The 17,627-nt window shown below is 36.0% G+C and overlaps 2 protein-coding genes across 3 annotated transcripts; one reads left to right on the forward strand and one right to left on the reverse strand.

Annotated features, from left to right (window-relative positions):
- Positions 1 to 1,182: 1,182 nt before the first annotated feature.
- Positions 1,183 to 11,391, reverse strand: LOC138327360 (sterol regulatory element-binding protein 1-like). 2 transcript variants are annotated; one of them, XM_069273402.1, is made up of 16 exons: positions 11,234 to 11,391; positions 8,275 to 8,987; positions 7,555 to 7,989; positions 7,217 to 7,346; positions 6,924 to 7,061; positions 6,233 to 6,424; positions 5,840 to 6,024; positions 5,312 to 5,567; positions 4,925 to 5,091; positions 4,503 to 4,665; positions 3,899 to 4,087; positions 3,639 to 3,771; positions 3,178 to 3,343; positions 2,408 to 2,581; positions 2,043 to 2,154; positions 1,183 to 1,632 (listed from the first exon to the last, which is right to left on the reverse strand). In XM_069273402.1, the coding sequence occupies exons 1-16, from the start codon at positions 11,340 to 11,342 to the stop codon at positions 1,397 to 1,399; spliced, it is 3,498 nt and encodes a 1,165-aa protein (XP_069129503.1). In that variant the 5' UTR covers positions 11,343 to 11,391; the 3' UTR covers positions 1,183 to 1,396. The 2 variants fall into 2 exon arrangements, with proteins under 2 accessions (XP_069129503.1, XP_069129504.1); XM_069273403.1 differs by lacking the exons at positions 1,183 to 1,632; positions 2,043 to 2,154; positions 2,408 to 2,581; positions 3,178 to 3,343 and adding an exon at positions 3,390 to 3,483.
- Positions 11,392 to 11,584: 193 nt separating this feature from the next.
- Positions 11,585 to 17,627, forward strand: LOC138327362 (sequestosome-1-like). Its single transcript, XM_069273404.1, has 7 exons — positions 11,585 to 11,925; positions 12,382 to 12,477; positions 13,840 to 14,120; positions 14,409 to 14,613; positions 14,795 to 15,135; positions 15,411 to 15,588; positions 15,824 to 17,627. Exons 1-7 carry the CDS (start codon positions 11,766 to 11,768, stop codon positions 15,991 to 15,993), a joined length of 1,431 nt encoding a protein of 476 aa, XP_069129505.1. The 5' UTR covers positions 11,585 to 11,765; the 3' UTR covers positions 15,994 to 17,627.

A 17,627-nucleotide genomic window follows, 5' to 3' on the forward strand; every position in this document is an offset into this window, starting at 1 on the left:
TTTTGTTAATAATTATCACAAGAATCTGACAATTAGAAAAATAAGCAAAATTGACTCCCAAAGTTTAATTTTGAATCACAACCATACAATGATGCTATTGATACCATACAAATATGCTATCCAATACATAGGTTCAGAGACAAAGTAATTTATATGAAAATAGTAGCCTAATTGACCTTTTTGACCTCGCATCTATTGCCGTTTAAGGCCCCGGGGGTCAGCCCTATCATTTGTACAATTTCAAATCCCAACCCTATAAGGATGCTACCATTGCATTATAAGTGCTCTTCCATTCTTAGTTGCAGAGAAGAAGTCGTTTATATGGAAATAGCTAAATTGACCCCTTTTGACCCCACCCTTCAGGCTCCCGGGGGGTCAGCCCCATCATTTGCAAAATTTTGAATCCAAACCCTATAAGGATGTAACCATTGCATTATGAGCGCAATCCCATGTTAAGTTGCAGAGAAAAAGTCATTTATATGGAAATTGACCACTTTTGACCCCGCCCCTCAGGCCCCCGGGGGTCGGCCCTATCATTTGCTCAATTTGGAATCCCCAGCCTACAAGGATGCTACCATTGCATTATGGGTGCTATACCATGATTAGTTGCAGAGAAGTCATTTATATGGAAATAGCCAAATTGACCCCGCCCCTCAGCCCTATCATTTGCACAATTTTGAATCCCCACACTATAAGGATGCTACCATTGCATATGGTGCTATACCATGCTTACTGCAGAGAAAGTCATTATATGAATAGCAAATGACCCCGCCCAGCCCCGGGGTCAATTTTGAATCCCCACACTATAAGGATGCTACCATTGCATAATGGGTGCTATACCATGCTTAGCTGCAGAGAAGAAGTCGTTTATATGGAAATAGCCAAATTAACCCCTCAGGCCCCGGGGGCCCCTCATTGGATCCCACCCTATAAGGAGATATCATTGGGGTGGGCTTGGTTTCAGGGGGTTTATATGGGGGGGGGGGTCAGCCCCATCATTTGTACAATTTTCAGTTAATAGCCCATAAGGATGCTACCAGTCAAATTTTATTGAAATCCGACCAGCGGTTATGGAGAAGAAGTCGATTGTTGACGGACGCCGCGGTATCCCATAAGCTCACCTCGGTCCTTTGGACCAGGTGAGCTAAAAAGTAGCCTATCATAGAGAAACACAAAGCTACATAAATTCACAATATTTATTTTAATGGTCAATGTACAAAATACAATCATTCATCCATTCACTTTTACTCTGTCCATTTATTCTCCTTTTAATCATGTCACTCTGCACAATTATCACACATAGTGAGTTGATATATTATGCATTATTACAAACACAAAATAATCTATCTGAGTTTTGATCCATCAGCACTAATAATAAATACAATCCTTTCTCTCACTAACACTGAATGGGTATGGATGATGTAATGTTGCTCTCCTCAAATTGCATGATAACTTTTCTGCAACTCTGCACAGATTTTTTATCCCCTATTGCCTCGTAAATTTTGCTTGCTTCCGAAATGAGATGGACTCTGTCTGTATTTGAAGCAATCATGGGCTCTGGAAGGTGTCTACCAGCCATTAGGAGAGCAGTAGCCTGCTGGCGATCAGGCACATCACTGTCAGATCCCTCCTCTGGAACAAAGATACAAACTATTGATATCAAAACTGCACATGTTTAAAGTTTAATTTCTTGAGGTAACTTCTTGTTTCCAGAAGAAAAATATAGGTAAAAGAGTCTTATGTCTTAAAGATAATAAATGCATGATTTCTGAATAGTAGTTGCATCAAAGAGGCAATCAGTATGAACAAGGAAATTATGGAAAATCATAATTTCCTTTGTTATAACCTAGATTTTCCATAATTTCCTTGTTCATGCTGATTGCCCCTATGATGCAACTACTATTTAGAAATCATGCATTTATTATCTATAAGATGATAAACCATTCATTCATCGCCCTCCCCTCTCTACCCCTAAAGTGATATTCAAAAATGAAATATCTGTACTAAACTTTATACTCCCAATATATGTTTTGTTGACCTACCTTTATCAGATTTGCTGACACGACGACGTCTAATGGACCTTTCCAACAACTGTTGAGTGCGTGCTGGACATGCACCGGCCATCATTCGACCTGTCGCCTCATGTAAAAACACCTGAAAACAGCACATAAACAAAAATTTAATGAATAAAGATAATAATAGTCATGTTCAAAAGAACAATACAATTTCATATTGTCTTTGGATTTAAAGTTTTGCAGTTCATAAATTAGTCCAACAACGGTGTATAAACTATTCAAAAGAAGTTTCACAGCTGTGTATACCTCAACAGATTTGCCTCCAACAGTGTACATTTAATAAAGATTCAAAAGGAACCTATTGGTACGAATAATGACATGACAGTAATTACCTTTGACATGACAGATTTGTAGTTTTTGGCGACCTTTCTGAAGCTGGCCAGATCCTGTTGGTATGCTATGAGCTCTGTCTGTGAGGCAGTGTTTGATTTGTCCTCGGCTTGAACATACTCCCACGCCTCTTTCCTCGTCATCAATAACCAGTCAGAAACCATTAACTGTAGATGCTGAAACAACAAATTTTCAATAGAGGAAACCATTAAACAAAGTATATAGGGATATTGATGAGGTTCATGGATTTTCAGTCTGTGACACAGTACCAACTCAAAACTTAATTCATAGCCATTTCTTAATATCTTGTGTGCTGCATAGTGCATGCAAAGTTTCGCTTGAACAGAATCAAAAATTTGTTACATCTATGTACCAGCTAATGAAATTTTACAGACTTTGTCATATAATTATGCAAATGTGCAAATAGTGGATTCTGTGTCAATAAAGTGGAGTGCTGTGTTCCAATAACACAACACCCTTTCTAATTGAAGGAGTGAATCATAAATGAACAGCAATGTTCTTGAATGAAGGTAATATAGTTGACGGAATTCTGCATAGTTGGTTTGTCATGCCACTGTAATTGCACTGCAGATGCACTGCAAACTCTCATTTTAATGCAATGCAACTACAATGCACTACAGGGACATGCACAAAAAGATCCTCACTGCACCCTGAAAACAGAACTTTTGTATGATGGTATATAGATGGACTATTGTTAACTGAAATTATCTCTAAATGCGCAAGTCAAAACCCAGAACTCATATCAACTTACAGAAACAATTTTGTCATTTTCTGTCATGTATGTAAATTTGAGACTGTCACGAAGCAATCTTCCAGCCCTGTCACATTGACGAACACAGTGGTTGGCTCCATGTACATTCATCTGCAGATTTCTCCTTGCTCTGAACGCTACCAAAACTGCCTTTGGTAATGGATCACTGAAACGAAACACATATCGCTATAGATACAACTAAGGAAGCTACCAAAACTGCCTTTGGTAATGGATCACTGAAACGAAACACAGATCGCTATAGATACAACTAAGGAAGCTACCAAAACTGCCTTTGGTAATGGATCACTGAAACGAAACACAGATCGCTATAGATACAACTAAAAACTGTTTTATATAAAGACAATGAATTAGATAATGAGGTATGGTGTAGATATAAATAAGGACCATATTATATATAGAGGTTTATTTGGATAAATATTGACAGTGACGGCTTTACTTACTCTGATTGTTGAAGTAATTTTGGGAAAGCATCACACTGGGAGTAACACCTTTCTGCATTTTCCTCATCACCAGACAACCAGTACATGGCCACACTGACAATGGAAGACCACCATCTGGCAACTTCATCCACTCCTGGAAATTCAAATTTGTAACAAGATTACAATAATGTCAATTTCATTGTTCACTTAAAAATTTCACAAATACATGGATTGTTCAAATGATGAATGCACATGCAATAAGACAAGATGTTTGTGCTTACCTGAAACAGCCAAGCCAGTCTTTGTTGTTTGAAGTGTTGCACAATCAGAGAGCAGTTGAGTAAACTGAAGAACTTCTGCTGACTGAGACGGTCCACTCTGTTTCTGTGGCTCGGGTGTTAGAAGGGAGTAAAGAGATTTCTCCAGCAAGAACTCTCTGAAGGCTTGTGTTACATGTTCCAGTGGATCAGCTACAAAGTATACAAGGTCACATTATAAAACCTGTTTAAATATGTAAGTTATTTTTCCCCATTAAAGTTCTGGGGACAGCATGAATAGACTTTGTTTCATCAAAGGACTTCAATTTGTTATCCACTGGCTGGCAAGCAGTACTCCCAATGCTTGTTATCATGTGTCATATCTGTATTTAATAGGATTATGAGCAAATTTGAGTACAATATCATCTACTGATAGAAGATACTCTTGAGCCAATTTGCACGATTGTTTTAAAATTGTGTGTATTCATACTAATATGAAAAAGAACTGAGAAGAACTAATCACCAACCAGCAATCCTAAGAAATATTCATATTGAGGTGCAATACAACTTCGACCTAGCTATGGGCATGAGCTTTGTACACCAGAGCTAAGAAATAAAGATAACTAACCTTCGTTTCCGGACACTGTGAAGATGCTATGCTTCCCACCAATCTGCCATGAACCTCTGACAAAGAACACATGGCCCTCTGGGTGACACAACCACTGTAATTTGGCTGGAATCTGATCACCATTGCCATTACATACTTTTCTGGCTTGCCTCAGAAAGTACCTCTGCAAGAAACATTAAGAATTATTATATCAGACTATAGACATTTTATAAGTAGCATTTTTGGGGCTTTTTCTAGGTCATAAATTCTTACCAGACAATGCCATAGGGTATTGTTATATATTGAAAGTGTAAATGGAAGTAGTGCTTGCATCTCATGTTTGATACTCAACAAATTTTAATTCATCATTAAAGCTCAGATTTTGAGATATTGTATTATTGACAATATGATTTACAGTATTTATGAAGCCTTGATTTACATACCCGTAAGAAAAGGAGATTCCATGGCATTGTAGCCTGAAGCCGGACTGCTGCAGTAGCATATATCTCTGCCTTTTGAGCAACAGTGATATTCCTGCCCGCTGTTTCTGCCATGTTGATTGCACACAGAGTCAGGTTTAGTCCCCACATGTTGCTGCCTGGTACATGACCTAAAATGTAAACACCAATGTGTTCATCAATGTGATATGGTTCTAATCTTTTATATTCTCCATGTATGTCAATGCATAAATTATATTTGATCTTTAATTACTTAAATGTGAAGATTTATATCAATCCCTAACCTACTCTATTTCTAACTATAACATAACATCCAATTATTTATTCAATTGATCAAAAAATTAGTTACCTCCCTTTACAAGGTCACCCTACCTGTAAGATGGATCTGGTTCAGTTTGTGGTACACCATGGCAGCATCTCTAGCCGACGTCTTCACATCCTCGTCAGTGTTGCTGCTCAAATGACTGATCTGGTTAGAGATCCACTTTCCCAGGTACAGTCTGTTCAGCACCATCCTAATGACATTCCACAGCAGCCCCGAGGCCAGGTCCAGCCTTGTAGTGGTCAGGGGACGTCCCAAGGATGACAACGACAGGTACAGCTGGTTCACTGCTCGTGAATACTCTTTCTGTACACACAAGAATATCAACTTGGTAATGAAATGGTGCATGCATGGCAATTAACACAAGGCAATTGATGTCCAATTCTAGTCTTTTATACTTCATAATCTTTGAAAGATATCTATAAATACAACCTAACGTAAATTGTGATCAAATCATTCTCCAAATAAAGAATGAATATTTTATTTAAATTTTACTTTTGTCTCCTTTAATTTTGGTTTTGGTGTAACTTGGCTCTTTTCAAACTACAAGCAGGTACAGTAGCTAGCTGCATTCTTACCCGTGCAAGATAGTTTTCAGCTTGATTGTGATGCCTCCAGAATGATACTGCTGCTTCGCTGTTTTTCTTGGTGACAGGTTCTCCATAGATGAAGAGTCTTGCCAGAACTCCAGCGACAATCACACCATTCAACATCCACATCATTAGAGTAGGGAACATCCAGGCCATAAACCCAGGAGCAGAACCTAGAAAATTCAATTTTACATTACAGCTATACTTTACCAGAACATTGATTAAATTCCATGATTTGGTTTTAGCTCATTACTTTAACAGCAAACAAAATTCAAACATCCTGTTTGAGTAATTCTTATAATAAATCTATGATAGAGCTACATTATCTGAAGGTGAACTTGGTGAAGAAGATCACATTTTAATGAACATCATGTATCTTACCTTCAGACACCCCCTGGAGTGTTCTGCCAGGAAAGTTGGCTCCCATTTCCAAATTTTGGGAGCCAGGACTAAGCAGAGAACCAAAGGGGTTGAACGCCAAAACAGCAAACATAAAGATGCACATGGCCATTCGTGTCTGGTCACGCATCGAGTTGATCGTTTTCATACCAAAACTATTGGCTGCTTCAGATTCTTTGGAGGAAAATGAGTAAAAGACAATATATTAATATGCAATAATATGCGCACACATTTTATATGCTAAAACTTTACTTCCATCAAATAAATTGTTTTTATCAAACCATTTTAGTGTATGCAAATTGCCTTAAACCAAAAAAAATACATATGCATGTTTCAGTTACATGACTGAAAAAAATAGGGTAGGTCGGTCGGGAATTTATTTTATTTTAATTTCTTAATTTTATTTTTTTAGGAGGGATGGGGGCGGAGTTGAGTTGCTTTGTTACGAAGTAATTTGTCTTTTAGATTTTAGGATAGCTAGAAGTCTTTTATTTCTCATTACCATAATTGAATTTTATCTGGATAAACTTAAAAGCAAGCGTAAAAATCGAAGTTGAAAACTTCACACACTACAAATAAAATAGTTGGGGTGGGAAGTAAAAACTAGGGTAAGTAGGGGTACCTGAAACATACATATTTTTTTTTTTTTGGCCTTCAATAAATTAAAACTTACCTGATTCATAACTTGGACTAGAGGGTGAGGAGGCTTCGCTGTCACTAGTGTACTGCACACTGTGGGTGGGAGAGCCGGTCTCTGATCCCGGCGGTGTAATCACACCGGTTATGTTAGTCACCATTACTTCTTCCACGTCTGAAGTAAACAGATTGTAAGTTTCTATGTACAATTAGGATAATCAGTGGCAGACAAAGAAAATCTGTTGGAAAAATAATGGCAGAACGATGATTCGTAAATAATTAAATTTCCCATAAATTTTTATTCTTCAACTGATTTCTATAAATATATACCTGTAGGGAAGCCAGTGGATTTCTGGGATGCCATTTTCAGTGCCATATTCTCTTGTTTTAATCTCTGAACGGTGTTTTGAAGGTATCTGATGTAATCAATAGCTTTCTTCAGAATGGCAGATTTGTTCAACTGTAAGAGAAACATAAAAACATTTCAATTAGTTTCTAAAATGTGTGAACAAAAAGTAGACAAATGTATTCATACTATTCATCAATAAATATTGAGCACATCATTACACAGACTATTATTACAATATATACAATCACTGATAGCTTTAGTTCAAATCTATGAAGTATCTTAATAAATTCATAAATGTAGATTGTAAAGATATATTTACCTTTGCTTCAGTCCCAGCCACTAGATCTTTGAGCTCAATAATCTTATCATTGATGCTCAGTCTGTATCTTTTTTCAATTGCATTATGGGATGTTCTCTTTTCACCCTTCTTGGGACCCTTAGTCACAGAGTTAATTCGGTTGATGGGCAGTTTATCAAAGCCATCATTCTCCTGAACCATCTGTATAGGAATGCTGGTGGTGGTGAGGATGGCACCTGTGTTGACGTTAGTCATCACTGTCTGCAGGGGAGTGACAGTTGTAGGTGGGGACGAGGCTGCCACTGTCGGGGAAGTCTGGGATATGGTGACGTAGTTGGGGGGAGGGGATATTGTCTGTTGGGGAACACTAACGGGACTGACTGTGATGGGCTGGGATACACTAGATGGACTACTAGAGACATTGCTGGTTGTCTTAGATTGTGCCTGAAGCAGCAGCTGAAATGGAAATCAAAATAAAACATTAAATAAATGAAGAAATGTATAGAATTGGCCTAATGAAACATGTAATAAATCAAAATGTTATTTTTAATTGGTACTTTTCTATACAGTAGGTGGTCATCTGCATGTTGCTATACAAATCAGATGAAATGATTTGCAGAGAAGATCAAAAATAAATTGTTAATTTCTTGGTTGTAGCGTTTCATCGAGAACGTACATCTTGACAAGGTAGAACAGAATCTGTGTAGATCTATGTTAAGACTAGTACAAAATTGAACTTACCTGTTGAAGTTGCTGAAGGTTAAGTTGGTTGATGCCAACATTAGTGGTGTTCTGAGGAGCAGAGACAGGTAACTGTGGTGTAGACACTGGTGTTTGGGCGACTGTTTGGGCTACCCTTTGGACCTGTGGCTGTGTAACAACCTGTTGTTGTACTTGGACATGCTGCTGCTGTTGTTGTTGCTGCTGCTGCTGAGCAGCTGTTGCTTGTGCAGCCTGCTGTAAAATCAGTTTAAGCTGTTGCTGAAGCAACTGAGCCTGTTGTTGCTTTTGTTGTTTCTGTTGAATTTGAAGAATTTGTTGTTTCTTCTGAGCAACCAGTTGGGCTTGTCTAATTTTAAGTGCAGCCTGCTGCAACTGAACACTGCTAGGATGGGATATGTTAACTACAGGCTTGTTCACGGGCTGGCTAGCCAGAATCCCTGTCTGTAAGGAGTTTAATGTCACATTTGGTGTTGCACTTAATGACTGTGTTAAACTTGTATCTGCTGATATGGTTTGAGATACAATAGAAAGTTGTTCATCAAAAGACAGTTCTTGCTTTACTGGAAAGGTACTATCAAGTGTAGGTTCTTGTTTGATACCAGTGTCCATCAAAATGGGATTTGTAGAAGATTCTAGCAAATCTGTATCATTTAAACCACCAGATAATGGAAACTGAGCATCAAAGGCATCATTATCTACAGATCCATCAGGAAACATGTAATTTACCATATCTGAAAAAAAGTGAAAAAAAACCCAACAAACTATTAAATCAAACAAAATTCTATGAGAAATCAATCATTATTTTTTATATATTATTTAGAATTTTATAAGATGCTTATTTCACATAAGTCCAAACTCTTCCAATGAATGTGCAACATAAAAGATTTTTCTGCACAAAAATCATCAATAAGAAACTTGTTGTGTGGTCTGTACATATATATAGTGTCCCAGTATATGGTCTCAGTCACTCAGTTGACAGAGCATGCTTCTTTCATTCAGTCGGTAGTTTGGTTTTTCACGCTGGAGACCCAGACTTGACAGGAATCATGTGTATTTTTTTTTTATCCCTATCTTCTACAGATAGAAGACTGTGTTTCTTTGGGTATAATCTGTTTTTGGAAAATTTGGGGAATACATTTCAAAATTTTGCATTTTAATAGCAAATTCAAAAGGAAATCAAAGATTAAAGAGCTATGTCATATCTTAACCCATGCTTAGTTGTTTCATATAATGATGTAATTGAAGAGAATCAATTTTTATTTTTTTATTTTAATGATACTGTGTTGACTCATGACGCTTAACAGAAACAAAATTTGACTAGCCTTTCATACAATTATTCTACAAAGAAACTCGTCATAGATAAATTTGCAAAAGAAATCAGTAAGGTCTAATACTAAGGAAACCAACACAAATTTCATATTTTAAGTCTGCATTTAATTCAAGGTAAGTGAAATTGAAGTCTTAAAAAGGGGGAGAGCCTTAGGCGCCAACAGGGATGGGGCACTTATTGTGTTGAATGCAGTATTATCAATTGTAATTTGGGAATATGTATTATGTTTTAAATAGAAACAAAAATAGGGTATAACATCAATAACTGTACTTTGTCAGTTGAATGGCATAATGTCTCTAAGTGGAGAGGAGGAAACCGTTTAGATCAGGGTTTAAAGAAACTAGGACTTCTTTAGTTCCAAATTTATACTTCACCAAAGATCAAACAGTCTTGCTAGTTGGTGAAGATTATTTCGTTCTAACTGATGCATATATTATGTGTTATGTTCAATCAGGACCATACAATGGTAATATTAAAGCCACACTATACGTAACTATCATCAAAATTTCAAGTTAAATTTGACTCCGATATTATTAGTATTTGTAAATGTACAGTTGAAATTAAGATATATTATTACAGAGTTTATAATTTAATTTTTTTTATAACTTTGATACAACAGTTGCCGAAAGTTGATATATGTAAACATGCCTTCATTTAAACTGGTCGCCATAGAAGTTACGATTATTGCCAAACGAAAGTCGGAAACTTCATGACCCGTTTTCGGAAGAGTTCGGACAGACGTTACGTAGGTCACATGAAGTTCTCGGCAACGACGTTACAATGTTGGCTAACTTCGGCTTGTTGACTAAGTGGGACCCACCTAGCGATGTTTAATATTTATTTGATAAATTGATTTTTTATCAAAATATTCCGAATCATTATTGCTTATCTTGACTTAAATTCAGTCCGGTCTCTGCATGATTTACAAAAGGATTTTTTTTCAACATTCTTCTAACTCATGAAAAAAATAAGAAAAATACGGATATTGGGCCTTTAATACATCTTGTATACATGACATTTATTACTCTTGATTGTTTGTATAACAGTATTTGTGATTCACAAGGCAACGTTGATTCATCCCCATTCTTATTCATCCCCATTCAACGGGGATTCTAATTTTCCTAGATTTTTTAAAATAAAAATTGTCCCTTATACCACATAGAAAAATAACCCACTGGCTGCCGGTGATAATTTCTGTGTAAGTGGTTGGTTCAACCCAAAACAGCTTACATCATCCATTGTATTTGTATAAAGAAATAATCTGAAAATCTAGCAATTAATTAATAAAATAACTGGAAATGAAAACACTAGACCCTAGCAGTAGACACGAGACCGGTGAGTGATGGCTAGATCACGTCGACCTCAAGGTCAATGTTCCAGCCCAAATATTCCTTCTAGATGATGCCCGACATTGCAATGCATTTAAAAATTACATCAATTGAACATAATAATTGCTGACTACGCCCTGATGACGATATAAACACTTTAATATTATGACTTTAACGCCATGAAATGGTTAACACTGGTTGCAACATGTAAACATATGATTCCATGTAAAGTTCGTCTGCATAACTCCAAATAAACATCAGATGAAACGCAAGATCGAAATAAGTTATCGATTTCAAATTTTGCAGAAATGATCCTTACCTTCAACATCATTCAATGAGACATTTTCTAAATCATTTGCCGATATAAAATCGGCTCCATTATCGGGAAAAGTATCCGCTGGCAGCTGCCAGCTGAGATCGTCCGCCATCTTCACAGCTCTGAAATAGTTTGCAGATAGCACCACGAGCCAACAGCCAATCAGATTTTTTATTCGGATGGGGTGATTTTTCGTCACTGGGCTGTTCTTAATTTATGCAGGTGCCCCCGGAAGTTGTAATGAGAGGTTGTTACTAAATTGAGCTATTTTCGTTTTAGCCGGAAGTTGCGCAAAGACTCCAAAATTGAATAAATTAATGTCATCTACATTCAGCAAAACATGACCTAGAAACGTCTGGGCCGTTCTATAATGGCTATTTTTAACATATGATTCATTGTCACAACCAGGTGATTTAGGACTGTTGTATAAAAGGGGTCAGCTTGTTGCCATACGACATTACTGACAGAACTTTACAACTGAATGCACTGACAGAAGAACACTAGCAGACTAGCCTACTCATATTTTGTAAACAATATGTCTTTGACAGTCAAAGCAACATTGCATCGGGTAGAGCCCGAGATAAGACGATTTGCTGTACCTGCTGATGTATCGAGCAGTTTCGAATACTTGAAAAAGAAGATATCTGACATCTTCCCGAGTTTGCGACAGGGAAAATTTTCTCTGTTTTGGAAAGGTAAATATGCCTAAGCTTATAGATATATCTAGCATTGTCTCAAATTTGTGTGTACGTGACACAATGACATATGGCAAGTACATTTATGTATTCTACATGTAACAGTTAATACAGCAACATTTGCATTATCTAATGTCAAAATGTCAAGTGATTTTTATAATGACTATACATATGTATACATATGTAAACATGTACATTTTGAAGGTTTGTCAATATCCCCGAAGAAGATTTGTTAAAAAAAATCCTTAGATAAAAATGTTGATTTCTCTTTTTATATCAGAAAGAAAACGTATGATTCATTGTGAGACATCTGTTCAAAAGTTGTAACGTGGCAAAAGCACTGATATTTTTTTTTCATATTAATATGACATGATAGGCCAGAACATAATTAAATTATATTTGAATTGTGATGTATATCTTGTACTTTGACTGACATTATTTAATATTATTTTTCAGACCAAGATGGAGACTTTATCACGTTTAACTCTGATGAAGAGTTGCTGGAAGCCTTGGGTTTTGTAAGCGATGGAATGCTTAGAGTTTTCATCAAAGGTAAGAAGAAATTGTGTTTCATCAATCCATATGGTCTTCAATAATGCTATTACTGTAAGGGTTAGAAATGATAATAAATCATTAAATTGAGAACTCATTAAGTTTTTCTGGGGATTTTCAGTATGATGATGTTACGAAACTATTGTAGTGTATAGGGAAGTACATGTATTTGGTAATAGATGCCTAGTTAATCCACATAGGTATAGTTATCGTAGAATGATGAGTAACAATTTGTCATTGAAAGTAAGGACATTTATATAAATTTTTCCTTGTGTCAAAATTTCCTGCTCAGTGTAAGCAAAATTACATGTACATAACGTTAATAGATATTGGTATTCTGAAGTTGTTGTGACTTGTCTTTATATATATATGCTGAAAAGTCATTAAGGGAGTTCATTTTCTCCCGTACAAGTTTATCAGATTTTATTATATTCTTTCCTCGTATAGTCAATATACACCTACTGAAATAAAGATCATAGTCTTTATTGTCAATTTCAAGTACAAGTTTTCAATGATGTTCCTAGTTCCGCTGACATTTGATTTATCCCATCATGAATAACCATTAATTTACTATCTTTATGTGTAAGTCTTTGGTTAGATTGATTTTTATGAAACTTACAAAAATGTTTAATTTACTGCTATGATTTGGAGAACATAAGTAAGAGGTGGTGTCAATCATTGGAGTTCACAATGTGGAACATAATAATGTAGATTTTCTGATGAAATCTGATAAAATTTATGTCATCATCATATAGGATTATCAGCACCTGTCATTTCACTCGATGTTTTTGAAAGAGATGCTGCAATACATGTTATTATATAAACTATGTTGTGTATTGGAGGAAAAGGGATTGTTTATGTATTATTTCATAAGAACCTTGTGTGACCGTGCAGTGAAGCGTAAATGTATAGGCATTATGCCAAGCTGTCGGCCTCTTGTTCAATACACACAGAAAATTTATGTGCTGTGGTTAATTCTGTATTCAATAGCTTCTATTGACGTTAAAAATAAGGATGTAAAAATATGGCAACATTATTATGAGTCATAGTCATGCAAAAGATAAAAATAAAGGTGACTTAAGCATACTCTTGTTTGATGGAATTATGTAGAAAGGCATATTGTGACAAAATCAGCTTAAAGATAACTATGATATACATCTAGTCAAACCCAGTAACTGGTAATTGGAATTCAACATGGGTTATCCAACAAAAAATGTTCAAGTGTAAATTAATTAGATAAAGCGAAAAATTTGGTTGTTATGAAATGAAGTTTTTCCAAAAAAGTTTGATAATTTGATATCTCTATCATGTAATTTAACTATCAGAGTTATTGACATTGACTAAACTGTTTTTGTTATTCAGAATCTGATGGTCACTCTACTGAAGGACCAAAGCCCGATGAGAGTACAGGAGAGCGACACCCCAATGTCATCTGTGATGGCTGTGAAGGAGCCATCTTTGGTTCACGCTTTAAGTGTGTGGTCTGTGCCGACTATGATCTGTGTGCTAGCTGTGAGAAGAAAGGAATCCACAATGAACATGACATGCTGAAGATAACCACACCAGTCAGTGGTGGACCAGGATTTTTCGGCTCCATGTTTGGTGGGCCTTCCCCTCATGGACCACAACATGGACCTCATGGGGTAAGTAATCAGTTTTTATCTGTAGTCATAGTAACAGTACCTAGTTAACTGTGTGTAAAACACATATGCATATCATAGATGTTGGATTTTATTTGATTTTGACAAGCATTGACCATTCCTAGCTAATCATAATTATATATAACTGATTGTGAGTTTAAACAGGAACTAACATTAACAAATATAATTAAAACTAAAAATATTTAATGCTCCTTATCTAGATATAAGTTTCAGAGATTGCCATTTGTACCTTAGAAGGATAAATCATTTTCATTTTTTTGACTTGTTTAGTTCGTACCTCCTCCCCATTTCCGTCGCTGGATGCAGAGATTCATGAGGCGTTGGCACAACAGAAATGCTCCAGGATATTCTGGAGAGGATCAAGGACAAGCCCCTGAACCAGAGGAGCCACAGGAAGAGCCTCAAGAGGAGGGAACTCCAGAAGAATATCTGAAGACAATCGGCGAGTCTGTCCAGGCCATGCTTGACCCATTTGGTAGGTTAACCTTTTCTTCGCTAATCCATCTTTTCATATTGCAAACTATTTTCAGGTATTGGTTGTTATGTGTGTGATGGGAATTTTAGAGTAAAATTGATATTGTTTTAGAACTAATTTTGATAAGATAGTGTAAAACAGTATGTATTTTCATTAATTTTACATTTGCTGTTGTCTACAGGAATAGATGTAGACATTGATGTTGAGACCAATGGGCGTAGAACACGTTGTGGTAGTGGACGTCGTGGTAGGTCAGCTGGGCGGGGTGGCTGTAGAGGCAGAGGCCACTGGGGAGGAAGTTGTCCTAGGATGGGAGGCCGGGGTAATGGCCCCACAAACGGGTCTTGTCCTTTTGTCCAAGGCAAGTGTCAAGCTAAGAAACAAGGTGAGGAGAAACCACAGACGGGGGAAACTGACCCCCAACAGAAAGCTCCACAGAAAGGAAATGCTGAGCCGATGGAAAAGGATATATCCCCTACACCATCACCTACACCCCAAACTCAACAGCAGGGAAGTCCTATGGTAAATATCTGAACATTTCACACATCATCCTTCTAGTAACTTGTAAATTTTCAGTAGGGAATTTTTAATCAGAAAATAAAGATAGAAGTAGAATGTTAAGCCGCAAAAAATCTGCTTTTTCTTTGCATATGAATGTGGCAAGCAAGATTAAGTCATTATGCATATCTATAGATATGAACCTTAAGTTCTATGCCTTACTGTTTATCAAACAAAAAATGTGAAAATAGAAAAAATAAAAACAGATTTTATTCATAAAAGTAATTGTTACATTATAGGAGACAAGTGGGAAGCCAAAGGAGATAGATGAATGGACAGTTCTGTCGGGAGAAGTGGAAGCTGATGGACAACATCCAGCACCACTACAGCCTTTCCAAATCCCATCTTCATCAGTTCCTAGCTCCCAGCCGCCGCAGGCATCAGCTCCTGGTGCCCAGCTGATTTACCCTCCATCTGGTAAGGACATGAATGTTTTGTAAACCTACTACCATGCTATTGTATGAAATTGGTGCAATATATTAATATTATATGAATTCAATTCATATGAAGTTTAATATACTTACTACAATTCATTATGACTATGATTATTGTACTACAATTTGGATACCAGTTTTTTGGAATAGTATTGTTATTGAGATTTTCTTCAATGTTACTATTTTTGTCTAACAAAGTTATTCTTTATTTTTCGTAGATCCCAGAGTGGTTGATGCTCTCACTCAGATGCTGGCTATGGGATTCCATAATGAGGGTGGCTGGCTCCAACATCTCTTGATAGAAAAAGATGCTGACATTGGTAAAGTCCTCGACGAGATAAAAACACGCCAAGCCAACAGACAAAACACTGGCGGATACATGGCCTAAAGCTGTGGCCTGCAGGCACATTTCGGAAACGACCTCTGACCTTGCCCTCGGATAATGACCTTTGGACTCTTCATTTATTCTATGTAACCAGATGATTAGTGTTATAAGACTTTGTTAAGATTTGAAGTTAACTAATTTTGCCATTTCTAAATTGACAAAAAGACTGTTGTGTATATAGAGTATATTATATACTTATGTAGTGAACCAAAATGAACTGAGGGTGGTGATTTTTGCATTGTAGTACTGACCACCTATTTTAGGCCATTTTCAAAAACTTTTACATATTATTATGTATTAATTGTTGTAATGAAGTGTTTGCAGTAATATTCTACATACCATACATAACCTATCCTGATTTCGGCTCAAGCATTACAAACAAGGAAATGAGCCATTCTGAGAACATGGATGGTGGCTGTTCTGTATATACATCTTACTGAGTTATCTCCCCTTGCCGATATGGCTAGCTTGTTATGTCATTTGTTTGTGAGTCAATTGTCTTGCTTTTTGGAGAGAATGACATGATTGTTTTGCCTAAAACTAATGATGTTACAATCAATGCCTATACATACAGGAACAGATAACAGTGTAGTGTGCAGAAACAGAGTATCTTACAGGATGAGTTATACCGAGTTTGTGGTAGATCCTGTACATGCATACGATCTATAATGGTCAGTGTGACTCAATTTCTGTTGTAATGCTTACTAGTTTATTTTTTATGGTGTGTTATTTTGGATTTAAGGGTTTATTTTATTAACACAAATAATTATGATTTTATTGAAAGTATTTGCTTTTTACGTGTATCGGGACTTCAAAGATTTACATGGAATTTATTTGAATATTTACATGTATATTGAAAATGAGATATTTCTTTAATTTTTATTGATGATAAAACGAAAATCTGGTATATGTACTTTTACATTTTAGAAATTCAATTTTAAACAAATATGAATAACTAGATATCACAGTTATGTAGTGTTTCTGAATTAAAATATTTTCGGAATTATGATACCAATTTTATTTGGTCTAAAAACAATTTTTTATATGTGGTAAAATTAATGTATTTTTTTTTAATTATTTTAAGCATTTTGAAAATTTATTAGCGGTAATATATATTGGATAATAAATTTGCGTCCATGAGAAAGAATTTGTTATAAGAAAAAGATGGTCATGAGAAAGAATTGGTCATTTGCTTATTTTATGTAATTGTATAGATGGAGGAGAAGGAATTGAGATTACAGATCATTGAAAAGTAACTTTGATTACAAAATAAGAAAATTACCAATTGAAAGTAAGAACATTTGAAGAATGATTTTGGAAGTTGGCAATTTTATAAGAAAGGTTTGGAAAGGTTGAACAAAAAATGAAAAGAAGAATGATTCGGAATGTAATAACATAAGTGTTTGAAGAAGGATCAGTTATAGTTTTAAAAAGGTTATAGGAAGTGTTATGTACTAGGTAGTTCACTTTGAACAGTGATGGATAGCATTGCAAGGTTGCAAGGTCACGAGGGTCAAAATAGAAGGTCACGTCTGGATATCAACCAATGAAGGCAAGGATAGGAGAAATCACCGATGGACTTTCAGTATATTTATATGTGTTATTAATGTATGTCTAATAAACATATCTGCATTTAA

This window comes from Argopecten irradians, chromosome 7 (genome assembly GCF_041381155.1).
Source record: "Argopecten irradians isolate NY chromosome 7, Ai_NY, whole genome shotgun sequence".
In the NCBI taxonomy this organism is placed as follows: Eukaryota; Metazoa; Mollusca; class Bivalvia; order Pectinida; family Pectinidae; genus Argopecten; species Argopecten irradians.

Excerpts from the sequence above, each read along its gene's own strand:
- LOC138327360 (XM_069273402.1), bottom strand. The coding sequence starts at position 11,342 with ATGGCGGACGATCTCAGCTGGCAGCTGCCAGCGGATACTTTTCCCGAT. Across the intron at positions 6,425-6,923 it reads TAGTCCAAGTTATGAATCAG|AATCTGAAGCAGCCAATAGT; the intron begins GTAAGTTTTAAT and ends TTTCCTCCAAAG. Across the intron at positions 1,633-2,042 it reads TGTCAGCAAATCTGATAAAG|AGGAGGGATCTGACAGTGAT; the intron begins GTAGGTCAACAA and ends TCTTTGTTCCAG.
- LOC138327362 (XM_069273404.1), top strand. The coding sequence starts at position 11,766 with ATGTCTTTGACAGTCAAAGCAACATTGCATCGGGTAGAGCCCGAGATA. Across the intron at positions 11,926-12,381 it reads ATTTTCTCTGTTTTGGAAAG|ACCAAGATGGAGACTTTATC; the intron begins GTAAATATGCCT and ends ATTATTTTTCAG. Across the intron at positions 12,478-13,839 it reads GCTTAGAGTTTTCATCAAAG|AATCTGATGGTCACTCTACT; the intron begins GTAAGAAGAAAT and ends TTTGTTATTCAG.